The sequence below is a fragment of the Oryctolagus cuniculus genome, chromosome 10 (assembly GCF_964237555.1).
Source record: "Oryctolagus cuniculus chromosome 10, mOryCun1.1, whole genome shotgun sequence".
NCBI classification, from domain to species: domain Eukaryota; kingdom Metazoa; phylum Chordata; class Mammalia; order Lagomorpha; family Leporidae; genus Oryctolagus; species Oryctolagus cuniculus.
In genome coordinates, this window is record NC_091441.1 from 116,883,928 (window position 1) to 116,909,075 (window position 25,148).

The 25,148-nt window shown below is 56.4% G+C and overlaps 1 protein-coding gene across 29 annotated transcripts in view; it reads right to left on the reverse strand.

The window, feature by feature from the left end:
* Nucleotides 1-25,148, reverse strand: part of TTLL3 (tubulin tyrosine ligase like 3) — a 27,483-nt gene continuing 2,335 nt past the window's right edge. For 2 of the 29 annotated variants that reach the window (XM_070051146.1, XM_070051135.1), the window contains exons 3-15: nt 22,712-22,880; nt 22,477-22,574; nt 21,171-21,299; nt 20,380-20,494; nt 19,619-19,816; nt 18,085-18,277; nt 16,197-16,307; nt 10,911-11,095; nt 6,719-6,962; nt 5,404-5,839; nt 1,240-1,651; nt 412-920; nt 1-292 (exon numbers count right to left, since the gene is read on the reverse strand). In XM_070051146.1, coding sequence (XP_069907247.1) covers nt 53-292; nt 412-920; nt 1,240-1,651; nt 5,404-5,839; nt 6,719-6,962; nt 10,911-11,095; nt 16,197-16,307; nt 18,085-18,277; nt 19,619-19,816; nt 20,380-20,494; nt 21,171-21,299; nt 22,477-22,574; nt 22,712-22,880 — 3,039 coding nt within the window. In that variant the 3' untranslated portion in view covers nt 1-52. Of the gene's footprint in view, nt 921-1,239; nt 1,652-5,403; nt 5,840-6,718; nt 6,963-10,910; nt 11,096-16,196; nt 16,308-18,084; nt 18,278-19,618; nt 19,817-20,379; nt 20,495-21,170; nt 21,300-22,476; nt 22,575-22,711; nt 22,884-25,148 lie in introns of all 29 variants that reach the window. The other 27 variants (XM_070051145.1, XM_070051133.1, XR_011379665.1 and 24 more) reach the window with 26 other exon arrangements.

Here is a 25,148-nt window from a genome sequence, read left to right on the forward strand (position 1 = left end):
TTCACCTGCTCCTTTTATTTGGCACTGGACCCAGGACGGGGGGCAAGTGGGATCAAAGCAGGGGCTTCCCTAGCCACATATCTCCCATGCCCCTCAGCCCCCCGAAGGTGTCGATAAGGGACAGGGGTTCTGGGAGGCCTAGCTGCTTCATGGGGCACGCCTTGGCCTTGGATTTGTCACCGCGTCTGGCCTGGACCTTCCTGTGGGTGTCAGGGAGGGCTCCGACGTCAAACGGCAGATGCCACAAGGCCCTTCCAGGACGGGGGCTCTGAAGGTGCCGGGGAGCAGCAGCCTCGGTGTGAAAGGAGGGAAGAGAGGGAGAGGATCAGGAATCCGTCTGGAGAGCGGCCCTCCGACCCTGCCCGGGGGCCCGGCACTGCCCACCAGGGGCAGTCACCGTTCAAGGCCCACCTTTGTTGGCTTCAGGACGCCGGGTGCCAGCTTGAGCTCAGGGTTGGGTGGGAGGGAAATGAAAACCTTGGCCGTAGGTAGAGTCGTCAGGGCCTTGCCTGTGGTCGACAGGGCCTTAGAGCCCAACAGCTTGTGGGGGTGCAGCCTGAGACCCCGCCCCTGGGGCCAGAGCCCAGGGGGAGAAGGCAGCCGGGCCTGGATGTGGAGGCTGGGGAGGTGGTAAGGGGCTGTGGGAGCAAGGGAAGCTCTGAGGAGGGCTGGGAGGCCCCGGGCTGACCAGCTGCCCCAGAAGGAGGGTGTGGAAGGCGGGGCAGAGGGAGGGGCGAGCGCAGAGCCCTCCCGGGTCCTTCTCCAGAGACAAGGGAAGAACACAGGGTTTGGAGTCCAACAGACCTGGGTCTGCATCCCAGCTCTGCCCCTTCTGAGCTGTGCAACCTCGGGTAACTTCCTTAAACTTCCTGATCCCTCAGCTGGAAAACGGGAGTAGCAGCACCCACCTTGCTGGGCTGCTGGGAGGACAAAGGAGGCTGGCTGGGTGGGGGCAGCGTGGCTGCTAGGTGCTCGACCAGTACCAGTTCCCTCCCTGAGGAAGGGCAGTGCCCCGGGGAGACGAGCTTGGGCTGGGGAGAGTGCAGTCTGCACTGAGTCCTGGCTCCTGTGTAACCGCCTGGGGGTGCCCGGGCTGGAGGGACACTGCTCATCTGGCTGCTGGAAATATCTAGAAAGCAGGCTCTGCGAGTGGTGGCTTTTACTTCTTACTGCTGGCTCTTTGGCAGGGGCAGGGCTTGGACAGCAGGACACTGGGGTGTGTGGGGAGCACGGTCTTACCCAGGGCCTGGGGGTTCTTCGGACTCAATGGCAATCTGTCCAGGGGGTGGGGTTGCCTGTCTCCACTACCAAAGGTCATGGTGAAAATGCAGCCCATCCTGGAGCCGGAGGGGTCCCACTTCCGGAGCCGGGGGCGGGCCAGGGCGGCGGCACTTTTCGCCTTGCCTTTCTTCCCCTTTCCGGGGGCCGTGGTGGTGGACATGCTGTCCGGCTTCTCCCTGTGTCCCTGGCTTCTGGGCCCAGCAGCGTTCCTAGAAGAGTCCTTGCCTTCCCCAGCGCCTCGCTGAGTCGGCAGGTGAGGGAGGGCCGGGCGGGCCCTGACCCGCCGGTGACACATCGCCAGGGGCTTCTTGATGGTGCAGCCTTCCACCAGGAGCCGGGTCCCCACATACTGGGGCACCTCCACGACGGGCTGTGGGCAAGCAGACGAGACGAGGCCCGCTCAGACCGGCGCACCGGCACTGCACCGCCCGGCAGGACTCAGGGCAGAAATGAGCACAGAAGTTTTCTGAAGCAGCCGGGCCGAGGCACAGGGAGGTGCCAGCCCCGGAGACCCACTGCGGCACCCAGTCACAGAGCCCCAAGGGCTGCTTGAGCGGGATGAACGGCGCAGTCCTGGCCAGCCGCCCCCGGCACCTTCCTTCCCACCGCCCTCCCAAGTGCCTGTGGCTCGGTGCCGAGGGCCAGCTTCCTGCACAGAAGCTCAGTAAGGATGCCAGACAGGTCAGGGGCTTGGGGTCCTTGGAGTGACGGCTGAGCCCAAGCCACAGCAAGCAGAGGCTGAGGGCTTTTAAAGAAGGCAGCGTGCAGACAGCGAGCAGCTGACTGGCGGGGCAGAGGGAAGTGTCCCCTACCGTCTAAAGTTCCCCTAAGCCGGCCGGGTTCCAGGAGCGGCTACTGGGCCTCGCTAGCAGCCTCCTTCAGGCCTGGGGCCCTCCTGAGGGGTCTACAGTGTCAGCAGGGGCTCCTGACTGAATTCTCTCTAAACACCACAACACCGGGGAGCTGGTTACAAACCCGGCTGCGTGCGCACCCCAGAACCCCAGCTCACCTGTGCAGAAGGGTCTCAACCAACAGAGAAGGTACCTACAGAATTAGAACCTTACTGTCTGAACAGGCAGGAACCAAAACTGTCTATCAAAACAACCAAGTGAAAAGCATGGCAGGACACTGTAATTTGCATAAGGCCTAAATCTCACCTTACAGTGTCATTAAAAGTTGCAAAGGGAAGGGTGCAGCTTATCACGGTGAGATCTGGCAGCTGCTGCCTTAGCCCACAGTCAGGTTTCACACCAGTAATCAGGAGACACTCTAACGAAAAACATCCAATCCGAATCCCAGCAAGCTGTCTGACCTAGCATCTACATTACAGGACATCCAGACAACACAAGACCAAGTGCAACACCACCACCAAGAACCAATCGCATCAGTGCAGAGCATGGGACCGTTCTACAAACAACTGCTGGGTCCCTTCCAAGACCCGAGCAGTGGAGAACGCTCCAGAGGCGTCCCAGATTCGGACGACGAGAGACCAACCAGGGCTGGGTGTGCGCCTTGATTCATGCCGGCCTAACAATGAAAGCCAATCAGCAATGGAGGCCGACAGAGGACAACTGGTCATGGGATAAGGCAGGTGCCCAGGCCACAGAACAACCTCTGGGGCAGGGGCCCCTGGCAGCCATGCCTCTGCAAGGACACCTCTGCACCACAGTGGGACCCTTCCCCGGCTCTGCCATCATCCCACGTGGGCGCCGGTTCATGCCCACTTCCAGCCCAGCTCCCTGCTGATGGCCTGGGAAAAGCAGTGGAAAATGACCCAAGTGCTAAGCCTCCTGCCATCCACACGGGAGACCCAGATGAAGCTCCTGGCTCCTGGCTTTGGCCTAGCCATTGCGGTCATCTGGAGAGTGAACCTGTGGATTGAAGATCTCTCTCTGTATCTTGCTTCCTTTTCTCCATAACTCTTTCAAATAAATAAATAAAATCTTAAATAAAATGTTATAAGTAACTGTCACAAAGAGGAGGCCACTAAGGTCACGTGGTCAGCCAGCCCCTCCCTGCAGCCAACCTCAACAGAAGCTGAGTGCTACTGCCATGGGGGAAACCCCCAGCAGGGCGCAGCCCCCTGCCCTGAGCAGCCGCAGATGGGTAGGGGAGGAGGTCAGGGTGGGTTTGCCTACAGAGCGCGCAGATATTCTCAGTGTGCCTCCAGGGCACAGACCCCTCAATGCACCAATGTGAGGAGATCACCTCCAGGGATAAGACCCCCAGGCACAGCCACAGGGAGACACCTCCAGGGTGCAGACCCCTCACTGCACAGCCACAGGGAGACACCTCCAGAGAGCAGACCCCTCACTGCACAGCCACAGGGGGACACCTCCAGGGCGCAGACCCCTCACTGCACAGCCACACGGAGACACCTCCAGGGCGCAGACCCCTCACTGCACAGCCACAGGGAGACAGCTCCAGGGCGCAGACCCCTCCTCATGTAGCTTTCGATCTCTTTCTGGGAAGAGCGTGGAAGCAGCAGCAGTACAACACAGCAGCCACCACCAAGCTGACCTTTACTGCACATCCCGGCACTGGACAAGCGGTCTTTTATATGAACATGCTAGCACGCTTAGTGTGATAAACACAACGGCCAACCCTGCGTCACAGTGACCAGGTACCAGGGACTATGGACTCCATTACATCCATCCCTGAATCCTCACAGCTTAGGAGGTAGGCACTATTTTATTACTGCTCTACAGAGGGAAGCTGAAACCCCTCGTGTCTGGGTCCAAAGTCTCAGGGTCGCAGCCACGGCTCAGGGGCTGGCTGTGCATTTTCTTTTTAAAAAGATTTGTTTGTTTGTTTATTATTTTATTTATTTACAGATAGAGTTAGTGAGAGAGAGATAGACAGAGACAGAGAGAAAGGTCTTCCTTCCATTGGTTCACCCCCAAAATGGTCACTACAGCTGGCGTGCTGCGCCAATCCGAAGCCAGAAGCCAGGAGCTTCCTCCTGGTCTCCCATGCGGGTGCAGGGCCCAAGCACCTGGGCCATCCTCCACTGCCCTCCGGGGCCACAGCAGAGAGCTGGCCTGGAAGAGGAACAGCCAGGACTAGAACCCGGTACCCATATGGGATGGCGGCGCCGCAGGCGGAGGATTAACCAAGTGAGCCATGGTGCCGGCCTCTTAAGATTTATTTATTTGAAACATTTATTTATTTGAAAGTCAGAGTTACAGAAAGGCAGAGGCAGAGAGATAAAGACAGTCCATCTGCTGGTTCACTCCGTAAACGGCCACAACAGCCAGAGCTGGGCTGATCTGAAGCCAGGAGCAGGAGCTTCTCCTGGGTCTCCCATGTGGGTGCAGGGCCCAAGGACTTGGACTATTTTTCCTCTGCTTTTCAGGCCATAGCAGAGAACTGGACCGGAAGTGGAGCAGCCAGAACCTGAACCAGCGCCCATATGGGATGCCGGCACTGCAGGCGGCGGCTTTACCCACTGTGCCACAGCACCAGCCCCGGCAGTGCTCTTAATGCTCTGCCCTGTACTTCCCTACACATGTGAGGGCACCTCAGTGATTGGAAAAACAACGAGAAATTAAGTTTAGGGGCTGGCACTTAGCTAAGCGCTTGAGACACCCAGTTTTCTATGTCAGACTGTCTAGGTTCAAAACCTGGCTCTGGTTCCTGACTCCAGCTTCCTGTTAATGAGATGCTAGGAGAGAGGAAGTGACAGCTCCATAAATGGATTCTTGCTACTAATACAGGAGACATGGGTTGAGCTCCTGGCCCTACCCAGCCCGGTCCCCAACTTTTGCAGTCATTTGGGAAGTGAACCAGTAGATGGGTACTCTCTCCCTTTCTCTGTTTCTAAAAAAGGCTTCTTTTGGTATAAAAGATTTTGAAATCCACAGGTGGTTTTCTTCATAACACGTATTTCCAGTGAACTGCTTGATGACCCCTCAAAGTACCCACATTTCGTTCTCCCAAAGCCCAGGAGAAAGACAGCAGCACAGCCACTGCCCAGGGAGGCTGAGGCCCCGGAGGGCAAGCAGCTGCACTAGGCCAGCGTGGCAGGACCGAGCCCTGAGCCTGGTCTGAGCACAGCGGCCTGCCCTCAGTGGGGGGCTACCCAGCACAGAGGCTGACGCCCTGGGGTCCCGCCCGGCTCACCTGTTTATAGATGAGCTCGAAGGCCCCCGTGTCACAGCTGCGGTCCAGCCGCCGGTCGATGACCACGCGCAGGGTGTCCGCTTGCACGCAGGCACAGAGCCGGGACGTGACGGGCGTGGAGGGCGCCATGGAGGGGCTGGCGTTGATCTCGATCAGCCAGGGCTGGAAGTCCTCCCCAAACAGGAAGTCCGCCCCGTAGAGCTCGAAGCTGGCCTTCCGGCACTGCACGGCGTCCTGCGAGGTCTGCAGCGCGTGGATCACGGCAGCCTTCATGCCAGGCACAATGACGCCGGACCAGGCGTCGGGGGCCCCCATGTCCTTCAGGTGGGCCTGGAACTTCTGGCTGCACCACATGTTGTCCGTGGGCAGCATTGGGTGCCGGCGGCACGAGTTCTCCAGGTGCTTCTGGATGGAGTTGTTGCACAGGTGCACCGCGCTAGGGCAGGGAGCAGAAAGCTGAGCTAGAACAGTCCAGTGACACAGAGGACCCTACCTGGGAGGGGGAGGGAAGGACCCAGGCCTGTGCCCAGCACACTTCCAGGGTCAGGAACAGTCGGGCCCCTCTGAGGAGCAGCAGCTGGGCACTACACTGAATGCTCTGTGCCTCCTCTCCTTAGCCCTCCCAGTGCTGGAAGACAGAAGACGGGTAAGAGGACGGCCCTGTAGGCACCATCTTCAGCACTGGCTTGTGTGAGGTCTCAGGCGAGTCACTAAGCCTGCGTGCTCCCGGCATCTGTGAAACGGGGTTGTAACAGTAGCCGCTCCGCCAGCTTTTATCAAGAGTGAGAGAGCAGACACACGGTGCTTACATATTTGTGTACACAAAGCCTGCATCACACGTGAAGTGCCCGTCACTGAACTTCACACTGGTGCCTCCATCCTCCAGGTGGGCTCCACTGGGGCTTACAGGGAGGTTTTGCTTGACCAAAGCCACAGTCTGGAAGCTGCAGCCTCTACCCCACAGCAGCACTGCATCTTGCCTCTCTCCTCTCGAACACCTCCTGACCACCCTCTGCCTTGTGAGACGTTTCCTTCCCCGTAGCCCAGGTCAGCTCTCCGTCTGCTAGTTAACTGTACTCCTGTGTTCACTGCTTGTCTATCTGTCCCTCCCAGAACGAGAGCTCTTAGAGCTGGGATCCTGTTTTGTTCAGCACTGGGCCCTGAGAGTCTAGGACGTGACACAGGCACAGGGCACACACTCTGAGTAGCTGTCAGGTGGGAGGGAGGCTGGCTGGAGCCCCATGGGGCTGCACGGTGCCCGCCTCTTGGCTCCCCAGGTCCCGCGCCCCACAGGGAACTGAGCAGTGGGACTCACTTGTCCAGATTCTTCAGGGAGAAGGGCTGCGTGGAGAAGCGGATGTAGCTGTTGCGGTAGAACCACACGGTGAGCGGGTTCCAGTCGGTGACCAGGAACCACTGTCTCAGGTCGAACTTGGTGCCGAAGATGAGCAGGGGCCGCTCGATGTACTTCTGCACCACCCACTTGCCGTCCTTCATCATCAGGGGGTTGCAGTCCACCAGCTTCAGCATCTCCTCCAGGTGGTCCATGCACATGATGCCTACAGGGGCGAGGGCAGCGGGGCTCAGGGGTGAGGCTGGGCACCACGAGCAGCACACCCTACGCTCTCCCCCGCACAGAACGGAGCGGGCCAAGGGGGCGAGGCCGCCCCCCTCCACGGCAACCCGTTCCCTCTGCCAAAGCTGAGAAGCTGTAGCAACATCAAGGTTTTAAGTTTCTAAGTTTGGTTTGATTGACAAGGAATCTACAGAGAGATAAAAATGTAACGAGTTTTGGGCTTTTGTGAAGCATGTGCATATACATTATGTATTCTCCAATAACGGAATAAAAAACAAAAGCCAGGGTTTTTTTTGTTGTTGTTTTGTTTTTTGTTTTTTGGTTTTTTTTTTGACAGGCAGAGTGGACAGTGAGAGACAGAGACAGAGAGGAAGGTCTTCCATTTGCCGTTGGTTCACCCTCCAATGGCTGCCACGGCCGGCGCACTGCGCTGATCCGAAGGCAGGAGCCAGGTGCTTCTCCTGGTCTCCCATGCAGGTGCAGGGCCCAAGCACTTGGGCCATCCTCCACTGCACTCCCTGGCCACAGCAGAGAGCTGGCCTGGAAGAGGGGCAACCGGGACAGAATCCGGCACCCCGACTGGGACTAGAACCCGGTGTGCCGGTGCCGCTAGGTGGAGGATTAGCCTAGTGAGCCACGGCGCCGGCCAAAAGCCAGTTTCAATACAAAAAAACACACGATAAAAAGTGTTTCCTTCTCCAGTGGCAGCAAGCGGGCTTGAGACCCACACGTGTTGGTTTCATGGGATTCCACAGAATAAAGCCACTCTGTGTCTGCAAGGGTGCTTGGCACCCGGAAGTGTGAGTAAAGGTTGAGTCAATGACAACAGTATGTATCATGGTTGTTACATACGTGTGGGACGAATTCCTAGCTGCAGATTTGCTAGCCCCTAGGGTGTATGCTGGCTTCATTTTATACTGCCAGGAATTCGCAACCAATTTCTGTTCCCAGAAAGACTGTAGAATACCAGGTGTTTGCCCATATCCCACACAACACTGCTTGTTGGTTATGTAGCCTAATTCTGCCTCTCATCCTAAGGAGTGAAGAACCTCAGGCCTCCACACACAGTTTGGATGCTAGCAAGGTACAACCCCAACACACACACTTGTAAACCAGGCGCATTCCTTCACGGTTCAGCCCCCAAAGCAGCCTCATCACCTGCCAGAGACACTGCCGAGGCTGGTACTGTGGCACAGCAGAGGAAGATGTGCCCTGTGACACCAGCGTCCCACCTGAGCAGTGAGACTCAGCTGCTCCACTTCCGATCCAGCTCCTTGCTAATGCAGCTGGGAAAACAGCAGAAGATGGCCCAAGTGCCTGGGCCCCTGTCACCCATGTGGGAGACCAGGATGAAGTTCCAAGCTTCTAGCTATGGCCTGTGCAGCCCCAGCTGTTGCGATCATTTGGAGAATGAGCCAGATAACAGACGATATCTCTCTCTCTCTCTCCTCTTTGTGTCTTTCCCTTTTTCTGTAACTCTGCATTTTAAATAAATAAATATGTGGGTTTTTCCCCCCAAACCCTCGCACATAGGGTCAAATGATTTTCAGGTTTTTTTTTTTATTTATTAATTTATTTATTTGAGAGGTAGAGTCACAGACAGAGAGGGAGAGACAGAGAGAGTCTTCCATCTGCTGGTTCACTCCTCAAATGGCTGCAACAGCCAGAGCTGACCAATTTAAAGCCAGGAGCTTCTTCTGGGCCTACCACCAGGGTGCAGGGAGCCAAGCATTCGGGTCACCTTTCACTGTCCATATGGGATGCTGGCGCCACAGGCGGAGGCTTAGCCCACCACACCTCAGTGCAGGCCCCTTTCTGCTTTATCTTTTTCAGATTTATTTGGTTGTTTGAAAGACTTACAGAGAGAGAAGGAGAGAGAGAGAGAGAGAGAGAGAGAGAGAGAGAGAGAGAGAGAAATATTCCATCCGCTGTTTCACTCTCCAAATGGCCACAATGACCAGGGCTGGCTCAGGCCGAAGCCAGAAGTCAGGAGCTTCTTCTGGGTCTTCCACGTGGGTACAGGGACCAAGAACTTGGGCCATCTTCCGCTGCTTTCCCAGGCACATTAGCAGGGATCTGGATTGGAAGTGGAACAGTCTGGACTTGAACCAGCACCCATATGGGATGCTGGCACTGCAGGCGGCGGCTTACCCTACTGAGCCACAGCGCTGGCCCCAAGTAAATACTTTTTTAAAAGGCACAGACAAAACTGTGCCTGGTTCCCAGACAAGACTTTGTCTCAAATGTCCACAGCGCACTCAGCAGGACTGCCAAGAACAGGTTGCCTTGAATGAGCCAAGATCAGACCGACAGAGCAATTTCATTTCTAGGAATTTACCCAAAGGCAACAAAAGGAAAAGTCCAAAGACACCTGCACAAGATGCTCCTCACAGCATTGCCTCCAACAGGAATCAATCAACAAAAACTCTCCACGAGAAAAGGAAGTCTATGACAGGGCGTCCAACGACACAAGCCTCCACGGCAGCACGCGGTGAGCCAGGAGGGCCTACACCCTCCCTCCCTCTCTGCACAGCTCAGACATCCTGGTCAGGATGGGGGCCACTCCAGGGAGGCCGAGATACAAGAAGGGCCCTGCAGGGTGCAGGTATCTTGTTCCTTGACCCTGGGTGCCATGGGCGGGACGTTCATTGATGCACTTCACTGATGTGTACGCCCACGACGCGGGTCCTTTTCAAGGAAGTGTATCCTACAGACACTTCAGTTAAGTATTTTTCAAACAGATAAATGGTACCATTTGGTGCTAGGTACCTGGAGAGTCACTGTCTTATTCTGTCTCCATCTGTGTACATTTGAAAGGGTCCCTAAAAGGATGTTTAAAACAGAGAACAAAAACCAAGCTCTGAAATGGAGTGATTTCCAAGTTCTATTGCTAAGAGAAAAGCTGCAAAACAGAAAAGTCTCGTACTAACTGATATGGAAAGATTATAAAGAGTGAAAAAGGGAAGGTGTGGAACAGCGTGCTTTTGTGTGAAGTGCACACACACATGCACACACACGCGCGCACGCACACACACGTGTACACACTCCAAGTGCATGGAAGACAGCATAGAAAGAAACACCTGAAGGTGAACGGCAGTTATCTCCTTCTGCTTGCTTCTTCCCAGTTTTCTGCACTCTGGTTTCTGCTGGGGTCATGAGCATGCATTTTCACGATCTGGTACCAAAAGCCTGTTAGCACACTTCTGGAGCCCCTACTGGAGCACCACCCCAGCTTGCCGGCGCTCCTGTCCGGCTGCCACTTGAACTTGGCTGGGCGGTCACAGTAACGGCCGTACACAGGCTCTGACTACACACGCCTTTCACTCATTCAGTCCTCACACGGAAGGGCTGGCTCCCTAAGGAGAGGCCAGGAGAGCGTGACTCACCTGCCTGAAGTCTTACAGGGAGCAGGACATGTGACCCCATCTGACCCCCTGCGACAGGAATCAGTCACTAAACGTATCTCCACTAGAGAAGGGAAGTCCAAGACAGTCCATCCATCAACAGGAGACGCCACAGCGGCGACACCTGGGTTAGACCTCGTGGGTGTGGCTGCCACCATCCAGGACCCCAACCACTCTGCTACAACCCACAAGGTTGCAGTGGTCAAACCTGAGAGCCCTGAGATGCCAAGCTACTGAGTGCCCGCGTCACCAAAGCCACCTGAAGCGCTAACCTGAACTCTGAGGCAGGGGAGGAGGCGTCTGCTTTTACAGGGAGATGGCTCTGGCCCAGACCCCAGGCTGAGTTTCCAGGGCACTCCTTCATTTAATCCGCACTCCACTGGAAGTGTCGGCATCGTCACAGACGAGGAAACAGCTCAGAGAGGGGACACGTGGAGTGTCACTAACAGGGCTGGGACTTGAGCCCGGGCCGCACGTGGGGAACCTCACCGCGGGGTGAGGTGCAGGGAGCAAGGGCTGACCCCCACCTCGTCCACGGGACTTGGCTCCTGGCTTCACGATCCAGATGTTGCGATCCCCTTCCATGTCCATCTGGGGTACCACGGCCCGCAGCCGCTGCAGGACGTCCTCACAGCGCTGGACCTGGGCGTCCCGGTGCCTGAGTTCTGCTCCCTCGCTGTGGGGAGATGACGGGACTTGGGCAGGGCTGGGCCTGGGGGCAGGTGGTGGACAGGACAAGGGGAGTCACAGGCCCCCGGCCATGGTCCAGCCAGCCACAGTCATGCCCTCCCCTCAGAGACCCAGGTGGGTCTCTCCAAGCCTCCCTGCCACCCTCCCCGCCACTCCCCCACTCTGGCCACCCAGGCTATGGGAATGAGAGAGCTGGGCAGAGTCCATTCCCTTCAAGCTGCTCCCCTACAACGCCACTCCGCAGCTCTGCCACCTCTCTTCTTAGGTTAAAACTGCCTCTTGGGGGGCCGGCACTGTGGCATAGGAGGTAAAGCCTCTGCCTGCAGTGCCGGCATCCCATATGGGTGCCGGTTCTAGTCCTGGCTGCTCCACTTTGAATCCAGCTCTCTGCTATGGCCTGGGAGAGCAGTGGAAGATGGCCCAAGTCCTTGGATGCCTGCACCCACGTGGGAAAGCCAGAAGCAGCTTCTGGCTCCTGGCTTCAGATCAGTGCATCTCCAGCTGTTGGGGCTAATTAGGGAGAGAACCAGTGGATGGAAGACCTCTCTCTGCGAGTGTGTGTGTGTGTGTGTGTGCAACTCTCACTTTCAAATAAATAAATAAATAAATCTTACAAAAAATTGCCTCTTGTAAAATCCAATCATTCTAGCTCCCAATGATGGGCTTGAGTATGTGATAGGCCCTGCACCAAAGGCATTCCACATGAGGGCCTTCAAAAAGTTCATGGAAAATGTGTATAATGAAAAAAAAGCATGGATTTCAAAATTTTCTACACCAAAGTAAACATCATTAATTCCATTTTTTTCATGAACTGTTTGAACTACCCTGGAATTCCCACTAATTCAACAGCCCCGCTGGGGAAGTTCTACTCATTCCATTTTAGCCTGGAGAGTTGAGAGACCTGCCCCAGGCCACCCTGAGTTGAGGCTGAGCCAGGATGGGACACACTCCCTTCCCCAGCAGACTGGCTGACAGGCGGGCGCCTCCTCAGCACATCTGCTTCTCTCCTGGCTTGGTCTCTCTTGCCATCAGCTAGCCCCCCAGACACAGAGGCTCACATGGGGACCGTCTGTTTCCTCTCACGGGTCGCACCTCTGGGGGAGCGGGGATGTCGGTACGGTGCTTTATTGCACTCCCATGGCCAAGCACTGCCTGGGGCACCCCTCGGGAGCTCCTGAAAGCTGGTTACGTGAGCGGGCGGCCGGCTCAGCAAGCGCCCCGGCAGGAGCCCACTGAGCAAGCACGCTGAACAGACAAGGACGCAAGGTCAGAGACCCTGTTCCTCACAGGATGGGAAACACCCGCAGCTGAACCCAGTCACCGAGCACCCCACGTGGCTGCCTCACCCAGATTCTCCTTTCTTTCAACAGAGCAACGAGGAGGCCTCCACTGGGTGCTGACCCATCTAACATCTGAGCCTCGAGCGTCTCCAGCCATGAAGAACACTCTCTCTCTCTCTCTCTCTCTCTCTCAATGTTTACTTAAAAGGTAGAGAGAGAGAAAGAAATTATCTTCTGTCTGCTGGTTCATTCCCCACATGCCTGCAACAGTTAGGGTTGGGCAGGCTGAAGCCAGGAGGCCAGAACTCCATACAGGTCTTCCATGTGAGTAAAAACAAGTCAAAAAGTGAAGCCATCACCTGCAGCCTCCCCGGGGCACTAGCAGGAAGCTGGTTTGGAAGGCTGGGGGCAGGGTCTTGATCCCAAGCACTCTGGTATGGATGTGGGTGTGCTAAGCAGTAGCTTAACTGGCTGTGTCACGAAGCCTATCTCTGGGCCCAGTGTTGTGGCACAGTGGGTAAAGCCACCGCCTGTGATGCCGGCGTCCTATATGGGCACCAGTTCAAGTCCTGGCTGTTCCACTTCCAATCCAGCTCCCTGCTAATGCATCTGGGTAAGCAGCAGAAGACAGCTCAAGTCCCTGGGCCCCTGCGACCCATGTGAGAGTCTGGAAGAAGCTCCTGGCTCCTGGCTATGGATCAGCTCAACTCCATTTATGGCAATTTGGGGGAGTGAACCAGTGGATAGAAGATCTCTCTCAATCTCTGTTAATTCTGCCTTTCAAATAAATAAATAAATATTTTAAAAATGCCCACCTCCTTTTTTTTTTTTTTTAATAGGCAGAGTGGACAGTGAGAGAGAGAGACAGAGAGAAAGGTCTTCCTTTTGCCGTTGGTTCACCCTCCAATGGCTGCCACGACTGGCGCGCTGTGGCCGGCGCACCGCGCTGATCCGATGGCAGGAGCCAGGTGCTTCTCCTGGTCTTCCATGGGGTGCAGGGCCCAAGCACTTGGGCCATCCTCCACTGCACTCCCTGGCCACAGCAGAGAGCTGGCCTGGAAGAGGGGCAACCGGGACAGAATCTGGCGCCCGACCGGGACTAGAACCCGGTGTGCCGGCGCCGCAAGGCGGAGGATTAGCCTAGTGAGCCACGGCGCTGGCCGCCCACCTCCTTTTTATCTTTTAAAGACTTATCTGCTTATTTCATTTGAAAGGGAGAGTGACACAGAGAGGCAGACAGAATCTCTCATCTACTCCTACAACAGCCAGGGCTGGGCCAGGCCAAAGCCAGGAGACAGGAACTCTATCCGGGTCTCCCACATGGATGACAGAGGCCCAGGCACTTGAGCCATCTTCTGCTGCTCTCCCAAGGCCATTAGCAGGGAGCCGGATTGGAAGCAGAGCAGCCATAGCTAGAACCAGCACTCATATGGGATGCCCACGTTGCAGGCAGCAGCTTAACCCACTATGCCACAAAGCTGGCCCCTCGCTCCCTCTTTTAATGAGGTGACAGTAGCCACTGGGGCAGTGTCGGGAACAGGAACAACCAGATGAAGGGAGCTTGGCAAAGTCCTTCACGCGAAGTCCCAACAAACTCCTCCGTGGTCCCTGGTGTAAAGTACCTGTGATGTGGCGCAGGCAAGTGTCATGTGAAGGGTGAAGGGCAGTTTAGGAAAGGTTCCTCTCTCTTCTTTTTTAAAGATTTTAGTTATTTATCTGAGAGGCAGAGTTACAGAAAGTGAGAGGGCGAGACAGAGAGAAAGGTCTTCCACCTGCTGGTTCACCCTCCCAAATGGCCGCAATGGCTGGGCTGATCCGAAGCCAGGAGCCAGGAGCTTCTTCCAGGTCTCCTATGTGGGATCAGGGGCCCAAGGACCTGCACCACCTGCCACTGCCTTCCCAGGCCACAGCAGAGAGCTGGACCAGAAGTGGAGCAGCCGGGACTAGAACTGGTGCCCACATGGGATGTCGGCGCTTCAGGCTAGAGAGTTAACCCGCTGCACCACAGCGCTGGCCCCTGTGCTGCTTTTCAAGTACATCAGCAGGGAGGTGGATCCGAAGGGGAGCAGCCGGCACTGGAACTGGTGCTCACTTGGGATGCCGGCATTGCAGGGGGTGGCTTAACCTGCTGCACCACAACACCAACTCCAGCCATATGGTTTTACACTTAGTAAAAAGGAGATAAAAACCTGTGGTTTTTGTGGGGAATTGACCTTGATAAAAGACTGGGTGGTGAGGCACAGATTGATAGATTGATAGATCACTAGAGGCAGGGTGGTGCAGCAGCACACACTGGCTGAATGAAGAGCGCTGAGCCGCTCGGCGCCGTGTGTACCTGCTGTGTGACGCAGGGCTTCACGGGAGTCCCGACTTCTCAGAAGTCCACACACCCCTCTAGAATTTGCCCCTACTCTAGAAATAGAAAGACCGTGTGTGCCCGACACTGCGTGTCCTAGCGTGGCCGTGTAACACTCAGTTTAAGAGGGGGCAGCTCTGCCTTGTCTGGTGGCTAAGGGGTCACGCAGGGGCCATGAACTATTTGCCCACCCTGCCCCAGACCCTGAATGAGTAATCAGATCTGCCCACCCTGCCTGTCAACACCACCCCCCTGCCTGCAGCTGCATGGCCCTGGAGGGGGCACAGGCTTAGCAGGGGCTCGGGAAGTCAGTGTTGGCGAGAATTCTCTGCCTTCAGGGCCCTCCTCCCTGCAGCCTCTCTCCAGCTCCTCTGCCAAGTGAGCTGTCCTTAACACCATGCCAGTCTCATCGCTGATACTTCCTTCCCTGGTCAGGAACCTCTCCCGGGGCCAGCGCTGTGGCACAGCAGGTAAAGCAGCCACCTGCAGTACTGGCATCCCATGTGAACGCCGCTTCGAGTCCCAGCTGCTCCACTTCTGTAGGGAGCAACTGGGAGCAACTCGGACTAGACTAAGTTACTGGAATTAAGACTTATTCTATGCATCTGCTCTCCCACAATATGGCGCTGGGAGAGGAGAAAACAGCTTCTACACAGCTGCCTCCAGTTCAACCAATAAACAGCAGGAGCTGATCCTGATTGGAGGAGAGCAGCGTACTCGGCGTGTGGGTAGCAGAGTTGGGATTGGTGGAAGAGGACTATAAAGGAGGAGAGAGACAACATGCACCAGGAACATCTATCTGAAGGAACACCTGTGCAACCCCTGAGAGAGCCGGCCGGCGGTGTGCCGCTCCCCCGCGGAAGTGGGGAAAGTGGCAGGGGGAACCGCCCTTCCATGGAGGTGGAAGGGACGGTAGCCAACCCGGGAAGAACCAGCAGCAAACCCGGGGAGGGCCGAGCAGACAAAAGAACAGCGCAGGGTCTTGTGTCATTCCTCCACGAAGAGGGGGAGCGACACACTTCCAATCCAGCTCTCTGCTATGGTCTGGGAAAACAGTAGAAGATGGCACAAGTGCTTGGGTCCCTGCACCTGCATGGAGGACCTGGAAGAAGCTCCTGGCTTCAGATCAACGCAGCTCTGGCCATTGTGGCCAATTGGGGAGTGAACCAGTGGATGGAAGACCTCTCTCCCTCCCTCCCTCTCTCTCTCTCTCTCTCTCTCTCTCTCTCTCTGCCTCTCCTTTCTCTGTGTAACTCTGACTTCCAAATAAATAAATAAATCTTTTAAAAGAAGAACCTCTCCCGAAGTGTGTTCCACAAACACTGCCCTTCAACACGCTGATGTGAGGGTGAGCGCCGGGGTCACGTGCGTGGATGGGGTGAGCATCTCGGCACAGGGTTCATCAGAGTGCCTGGGTTTGCTCCCAGTCCTCGCATCCTGCTAGTATGCACCCTAGGGGCTCAAGCAACGGGGTCCCTGCTACTCACATGGGAGACCTGGACTCAATTCCTGGCTCCTGGCAATGAATTCGTGCCCCAGCCACGGCCACTGTGGGCGTTTGGTGAGTGAACCAGCGGGTGGGAGCTCTCTGTGTCACTCTGCCTTTCAAAAACAAACAAACAAAAAGACTTTTTGAAAAACTGTAATTAAAATACAAGCTTGTTATGGCACAAAAAACTTCTGCGGGGCCAATGTTGTGGTGCAGCAGGTTAGCCCGTTGTGACGCCCACATCCCGTATCAGAGTGCTGGTTTTAGTCCCAGCTACTCCACTTCTGGTCCAGCTCCCTGCTGATGTGCCTGGGAAAGCAGTGGATGATAGCCCAAGTACATGAGCCCCTGCCACTCATGCGGGAGACCCAGATGGCGTTGCAGCCTATCCCAGCCCCAGCCACCACAGCGATTTGGGAAGAAAAACCAGCAGAGAGATCTCTGTCTCTCCTCTCTCTTTGTTCCTCTGCTTTTAAAATAAATAAATCTTTGAAAAGAAATTTTTGATATCTATGCATACGAATGGTCGCGAGAAAGTTCATGAAAAATGTATGTAACGACTACGGGCAGCGTCATGGAAAGAACTTGTTTGTCGTGAACTTCGTCAACACCAATCATATGCATGACGTCAAAAACCTTTTTGCACCAAAATAAACTTTGTAAAAAAGAATTTGTTTCATTATTTATTATTTGAAAGCCTGTAACTCCATCCAGGTCTCCCACAAGGGTGACAGGGGCTCAAGCCCTTGGGCCATCTTCTGCTGCTTTCCCAGGCACATTAGCAGGGGGCTGGATCGGAAACAGAGTGGCTGAGGCTCGAACTGGCACTCATATGGGATTAATGGCAACGCAGGCAGCAGCTCAACCTGCTGCACCAGAATGCCCACCCCTACATTTATTTTTTAATTCCATTTATTTATTTGAAATTCAGAGTTACACAGAGAAAAAAGGAGAGGCAGAGAGAGAGAGAGAGACAGAGAGAGAGGTCTTCCATCCGATGGTTCACTCCCCAACTGACCGCAATGGTCAGAGCTGTGCCCATCCAAAGCCAGGAGCCAGGAGCTTCCTCCGGGTCTCCCATGCAGGTGCAAGGGCCCACGGATTTGGGCCATCTTCTACTGCTTTCCCAGGCCATAGCAGAGAGCTGGATCAGAAGTGGAGCAGCCGGAACTAGAACTGGCGCCCATATGGGATGCTGGCACTGCAGGCGGTGGCTTTACCTGCTACACCACAGTGCCAGCCTCTTAATGCCATTTTTTCCGTGAAGTTTTTGAAGTATCTTTGTATGTACAGGGCACACAGCGTACCCATCTCTCTCGAGTGTGTACACTAATAGTTCCAGAAGTTTCTGTGTTAAGGAAGTCGTTTGACTTCGTGTAACCTGATTTCTTCCAAACTTGACTGAGCACAAAGGCCCTTTTCTCACCAAGTTTTGCACTTCCCATAGAATCTGCAGCCTGTGCGCCCTTCTATGGGAAACAGCCTCCAGGATTAGACCGATGAGTTCAGTTCCTGTTCTGGGAGTGGATTCCATGAGCCCATGCTGAAAACACACTGCAGGTTTTCCTGTTGATCCACCCTTGAGGCAGAGATTATTTGAAAACTACATTTTCCATTTGAGAAAAGCGGAGCTCACGTTCCTGAGCTGCAGAGTTCGGAAGCTGCAAAGCCAGGACCTGAACTCAGGAGCGCCTGGCCACACAGCCCACGACCCTTGGAACTGCACTATGCCAAAACCAGGGAGAGGGGCTTGCGCCCCATCATGGCAGCTGCGGGGGCCTTCAGGGTTCCTGAGCAGCAGAGTGGCTGACAGAGCTGGGGGCTTTAGGAGGCGGAGGGCCCTCACCAGACACCAGGCCCGCCCACACCCGACTGCAGGTACTCACTGGACCACCTGGTAGTAGCGCTGCAGGAAGAAGGACCAGCCCTCGGGGCTCCAGCACAGCGGGGCCCCCACGTCCTTGTCGATGTCCAGGTGGGCCAGGCTGCTAAGGTGCTCTTCGCATGCACTCAGGGCCTCGTCCACGAACTCGGGGGACACAACGAGAGGCTTCTTCTGTTTCTTAGGTTGTTTGTTTCCTGCAGAGATGGGGAGCTGTGTCACTATTCTGCATCGCAGCAGGCAACCTGGCACAGCCACAGCGCCCACTGCCCCTAGGCCTATCACCTACCTGAGGCGTCCCCCTGCAAACAGCCTCCTGCTGCCCTGGGACTTGTCACTCACCGGAGACCTCCTCACTTGCTCCGGGGTGTGTCTGTCCCAGGCCCCATGGCTCACTGGAGGATCCCTGTTAAACACCCCAGGGCCTCCATGGCCCGTGGATCCCCAGCACACACCTGCGGCCTCTCCACCTCCGGACCTCTCCTACACTTGGCCCTGTCTAAAACGCACCTGGGAACCCCAGCCCAGGTGAATCCAGGTTTGTACGAACCCCTCCCTCAGGTCTGACGTGACTTCCGAGGGTCTAACGTGTAACAGAAATCTGGGCCACTTGCAATGTCCTAATAGACTCCGACAACCCTCGTTCTCGGCAGCAGTTACCAACCACGTGTGCAAAGCTACCACGTGTGAGGCCGACGCACTCCCAAACACTGGCAGTGCCCTGAAAATCCTGAGGCTCGCCAAGCCCCGCAGCCTGACCTATTCCTGAGCCCACCACCACGGAAGCTGCAGCCAGGGGCGTCTGGCCGCATGAGGGCCCTGGGCCCCATCACGGTACATACAATCTTCCTTGCACCCGACACACCCAGGAGACAGCAGCCGGGAAGCCTCCCCCTGGAAAGCAAGGGTCGCCCCCTCCCCAGAGAGCTGCTTCAGCGCCGACAGACCCCGGATTCCAGAATGGAGGCGCCCACGTGTGGATGCGAAGTCCAGGAGAGAAAGGGCACGTGACGCGGGGCCAGCAGTGACGGTGGGTCCTCGGGAAACCCTTCCACTCCTAACTGCCATTCCTTATACTCAGCACGAGGGGTCCTCCAGCCACTGTAAACCTCCTGGCTTCACTGCTGCCCCCAGGCTCCCTCTCAGCCTCACCCCTGTAAGGTGCCACGCCTCTGGAGGGCTGAATGAGGCTAGGAGGACGGGTGTGTGGTGACTGGGACTGAGAATGCACGAGGAGACGGACTGGAGGATGACAGGTGGTGGGTAGGAAGAGGCTGACACGGGGTAGGCAGATGGTGGAAGGAGAGCTAGGAGAGTGGGGAGCAGGCAGATGGAAGAGGAATCTCTGATGGCGGGGAGGTGATGAGGACATCAGCAGGCAGTGGACGGGACAGGGGATGGATGGATGGATGGGTAGGGAAATGGACGGACAAGTGGATAGATGGACAAGGTGGTGGGAAGCTGTGTCAGATGGGCACAGATGTGGAGACGAATGGCAGGGTAAGTGGGCAGGGGAGTGGAGGCAACGCAGTACCCACCTGCGGCCTCTTCCTCTTCGGCCTGGGCAGAGTATGACTTCCATTTGGACTTCACCACCAGCTTGAGAACGTTGCGGGCAGCTGTCAGCCAGAAGTCCTCTGCTCCCGGGGCAGGGAATACCCTGCTCAGCCCGCAGGCTTGATGCCTGTTCTGGTTCCGGAACCTCACCATCACTTGCCCCACTTTGGACCTGGAACCTGACCCCACCTTTCTGACTCTACAACCTGGTTTGGATCCTGGATCCTGTTTCGGCTGAAGAACCAGGCCAAGGACCTGAGCTGACCTGGCCCACAACTGCCTTCAGAACCCGAGTTCTCCCGTTCCGGATCCACTTTTGATAATTCCTCTGGACCGAGGACCAGAACCTAGTTTAGACTGGGAACACAATTTAAACCCTGGATCTAAATTCTGACGGGAATACAACATAGCCTGGAGTTGGAACGTATTCTCCCTTAGAAACCCAAACTGACAACTTCTTTTAGACCCTGATCCAGCCAATGGAAGTGACACAGGTCAATCAATAGAATGACTTTTAGGACCTGCTCCAGAATACAACTAAGCTACTCCGGCTTGTTTAGGAGAGGGTTGGTGATGCTGGAAGACTCACTGCGGGAGGGCCCGGTGGGGAGATGAGAAAAGGGACGCAGGAGATCTGCCAGGCAGACGAGGGCAGGGAGAGGCCCCGGCTCTCCAACACGAGCCGAGCTTTAGCGCTGCCCTGGGCCTGAGGGTGCAGGCACAGCCATGGGAGTCTCCTTACCTATGAAGGCTTTCTTGTCATCCTCGGCCCCCAGACGGTAGCAGCGTGGGAAGAAGGAGTCAGCATCGGCCTCATCAAACCAGGGCAAGTTGCGCAGATTGAGACAGAGGCCCACCTATGGAGTCAGCTGCTGAGGGGCAGGGCGGGACTTGCCCGGAGAGCTCCGCGGGACTGACACGTGTCCAGGACGTGCAGAGGCCCCACCGGGACACTCTCAGAGCTGTCACCTGCCTTAATGTGCTCACAGCTCTCTCCAGATGCCTGAGTCACCCCCTGTGCACATGACGCTCCTCACCAGTCCCGTCCACTCTCACATCCCCAACCACTGGCCACCTTTAGGAATCCTACAACGACAGACCCCACTTACAAAGCTCTTCGGCTCCGGGTCACAACCCTAGAAGGCGGGCCTTACTGGCACCCTTATTTAAAGATAAAGTGGGGCTGAGAGAGGCCACATCATTGCTAAACGGCCCGGGGAGGCGGAACAGATCCACCAGCCTGACGTGCTCTGCTTAGGAGGTGCGGACCCTCTTGCTCACAGACTCCAGACCTGGAGTTTGCTCTGGCTCCAGACCCCACGAGAATCCTGGAGCCCATCTCCTCACTATGGCTACACGTGCAAGGCCCCCGGCAGGGGCTGGATCTGAACTGAGGCCGGTCTGCCTCTGGATCCTGAATTGTGCACCTCACCCTCTCTGGAGAACTCTCCTGCTGACGAGCAGCAGGGAGCACGGCTGTCAGCCCAAGGGCCGGGGTCAGAGGCCGCCCCGCGCCCCTCCCAGGGAGCCCACCTTGGTGGTGAAGGCGCCAGCCCGGGCATAGTGGTTTATGATCTGATCCTTGGAGAGGAAGCGATAGTCCAGCACGTCCCGCCGAGTCGTCCAGATGAAGTAGGGCGTCTCGTTGCGAACCATGCGAGACTAAACGGGGAGGAGATGGGGACGCTGGTGTGGGTGGCTCGGGCTAGGGTGGCCTCTTCCCATCCTGCACACACAGCAGCGCGGAGAACAGAGGGGAGACGGTGCTGCCACACCCCCGCCCGCGTGCAAGGAAACACACCCCTCGAGGTCACACGCTTGGTGAGCAGGAAACAGGCCAGCGGTTGGCCCCTCTTGGTGCCCCTAAGCACTGACCAGGCTGCACAACTGAACGCCACACCTTGTTCCGGCCCCTGGCCATCAGTGGCCTGCCCAGTGCAGGAAGGTGAGTCCAGGCTGACGGGCACACAGCGGGTGGCACTCTCGCACGGACCCCACACTTCCCAGGTCATCTCAACTGCTCCTCACCACGACCCTGGCAGGGGGCTCAGTACTCATTTCACAGACGAAGGAGCAGTGAGAGACTTGCCCGAAGGCTCACAAGGTTGAGCGTACACAATTCGCAGCACACAGAGAAATCCCTGACACAGCGAAGGGGCAGTTTCACGTAGCTCAGCGTCCCAAGCAGTGGCACCAGGATAAGCACCCCTGTCCCCGTGACATCCACATAACCCAGAAGGCCACAGTAGCCTCCTGCAGAACTGCCTGAGCCACTCACTGCAGCCTGCACACGCCAAGGGCCGATGATGGAGAGGAACAGTAGAGCGGTTCTGGGTTTTTTTATTCCTTCGGGTGGCAAAGGAGGAGAGACAGCGCTCCCACCAGCTAGTTCACTCCACAAATGCCCAGAAGCCAGGAACTCAGTCCAGGCCTCCCACATGGGTGGCAAGGACCCAAACATCCGAGTCATTTCCTGCTGCTTCCAGGGTGTACACTACCAAGCATCTGGAACTGCGAGGGCAGGACTCAAGTCAGCTCCGATGGGATGCGGGTGTCCCAAATGACTTCACTACTGTGCCCGTGTCCACCCCAAGCTATGGAAGGAGGCATTAGCACGTGTGGTGACCACGCCAGCTTCTGACGCCCCCCACAGAGTCCCTCACCACTCTGCAGGCCTGCCCAGTCTTTCCACAAGAAATCGGTTCTCCTGACCAATGGGAAACTGAGGCCCAGAGAAGGAAAGGACTTTCCCGAGAAGACCCTGCTGGACCCCGGGGCTCTTGCCCTCATGAGACAGCCCCTGCCAGTCCCCTGCTTCATCCTGGCCCCCAGCCCTCACCATTAAGGCGTGTGTCCCCTCTGCGTCAGCACATTCCAGAAAACTTTCGAAGCTGAAGGGCGGTGGTGGTTGGAACTCTTCATCTGCATCGTCATCTTCTGTGGGTGCAGAGCTGATGAGGCCCCTGTCCTTGCCTCAAGACCCATCAGGCCTCAGCCCCAGGACCGGGGGACCCAAAGGAAAGGGACCCACGGGGGTGGGGGCAGCCTGCGGAAGGGGAGGGGGCTCTACTCACCATCTTCAGGGGTGTCACTGTCCCCCACCCCTGAGCTATCCAGATCCTTGTGGGGTGGCAGCAGCGTGCTGGCGTTCATGTGATGGACCATCCTCTTCTCCACCCAGCCCCTCTGGCGCAAAAGACAGCGGATCACCGGGTAGTGGCCCTGGATCATAAAGACCTTCTTCTGCTGTAAGGGGAGCAGGGACGACTTGCTCAGGAAACTCTGCCTGAGCGCCAGACAATGGCGGGGCAATGGCGGGCCGGGCGTGCGGTCTCTGCCTTCAAGCAGGAGACAGACATGGCTCATCAACAGGGAGAGACGCTCACAAACACATGCAGCAGTGACAGTCCACCTGTGCTGCCCATCCATCACGTGATGGGCAGTGCTTTCAGGGCACTGCTGACAGCATCGTGCACTTCTGTTAGAGTTACCCCCATGTTAGCAGCTATGAAACAAACGCAGATTGAAGGGCTCACACAGTGGTCACGTGGAAGAGCCGCCTGGCTCCAGAAACTGCAGACTGAATGGGGACCCCAAGGAGCCCAACAACAGGGGGGGACTGCGGTCTGGCGCTGTGGCGCAGCAGGCTAAGCCACCAAAACGCTGGCATTCCAAACGAGGTGGGGGCCTTCTCTGTTTCTCACTCTGCCTTTCAAATAAAATAGATCCTAACAAAATGGAATACAAGTGGACTGCAAAAAGTTCATGGAAAATGGAATTAAAAGGCAAGTTTATTTTGGTGCAAGATTCCTTGAAATCCACACATAGTTTTTCATAATGCGCATTTCCCATGAGCCTTGGAAAGACCCCTTGTACACGGTCAGGGAGGCTGGCAGGGAGCCCTGGGCCGGGCTGACAGCACTTGCTCAGGCCTCACTGCTGCAGAGAGCTCAGCGGGAGCTGAAAGGACGCCAGGGCGGGCAGACCCTGGGAGGTGGAGGAGACGGTGGCTGGGCTGCAGGGGGCTCTGCTGGCCGGGAACGCACTTCAGCTTGTACTGAGAGCAGCATGAAGAGGGGGCCGCAGGCCATCCAAGTACAGACAGAGGGACCAAGGGGAGGCAGCCCAGTTAGAAAGCTGCGTGGTTTACACAGGAGAGCAATGACAGCACCAAGGAAGGAGGGTGGGTAGGGGTTAGTGTTAGGACCTAGTGGGGTATGCTGCCACTTGTGACATCAGCACCCTGTAACGGACAGCCAGCTCAAGTTCTGATAGTTCTTTTTTTAATCTTTTTTTTTTTTTTTTTTTTTTTTTTTTTGACAGAGTGGACAGTGAGAGAGAGAGAGAGAGACAGAGAGAAAGGTCTTCCTTCACCGTTGGTTTACCCTCCAATGGCCGCCGCGGCCGGCGTGCTGTGGCCAGCGCACCACGCTGATCCGAAGGCAGGAGCCAGGTGCTTCTCCTGGTCTCCCATGGGGTGCAGGGCCCAAGCACTTGGGCCATCCTCCACTGCCTTAGCCTGCTGCGCCACAGCACCAGACCGCAGTCCCCCCCTGTTGTTGGGCTCCTTGGGGTCCCCATTCAGTCTGCAGAGCTGGCCTGGAAGAGGGGCAACTGGGACAGGATCCAGCGCCCTGACCGGGACTAGAACCCGGTGTGCCGGCGCTGCAAGGCGGAGGATTAGCCTATTGAGCCGCGGCGCCGGCTGATAGTTCTTTAAAAAAAAAAAAAAAAAAAAAAGCAAGTGGCTGGTTACAGCAGGGATGGGCGACGGTGTGAGAGTTGAGATCCACGTTGGAAACAGAGACCACGGGGAGGAGATGTGTGCGTGAACAGAGAAAAGATCAGTCTGGCTTGAGCACCTCAGCCATGGGCAAGGCCAGGGGCTGGGAACAGCGGACTTGGACAGGGACATCACACTTGGTGTGGGATGGAGTGAAACAACAGCTTCTCTGGGTGGAGAAGGAGGGGTCTGGATCTGCCAGGCTGGGAGGCAAAGGGCACGGAGGTGCAGGTCGAGTACCGGGTTCCCAGCCCCCGGGAGGCAGCTCCCAGCTCCTTGTTTCGGTCTGGCCCAGCACTGGCTATTGTACACATCTGGGGAGTGAGTTAGCACATGGAAGATCTCTTTCTCTCTGTCACTGTCTTTCAAATAAATTTTAAAAGCTAAAAAAAAGGCCAGCGCCGCGGCTCAATAGGCTAATCCTCCACCTGCGGCGCCAGCACACCAGGTTCTAGTCCCGGTCGGGGTGCCAGATTCTGTCCTGGTTTCTCCTCTTCCAGTCCAGCTCTCTGCTGTGGCCCGGGAAGGCAGTGGAGGATGGCCCTAGTCCTTGGGCCCTGCACCCGCACGGGAGACCAGGAGAAGCACCTGGCTCCTGACTTCAGTGGCCTTAGCGGCCACTGGGTGTGTGTGTGTGTGTGTGTGTGAACCAACAGAAAAAGGAAGACCTTCCTCTCTCACACACTGTCCACTCTGCCTGTCGTAAAATAAAATAAAAATTAAAAAAG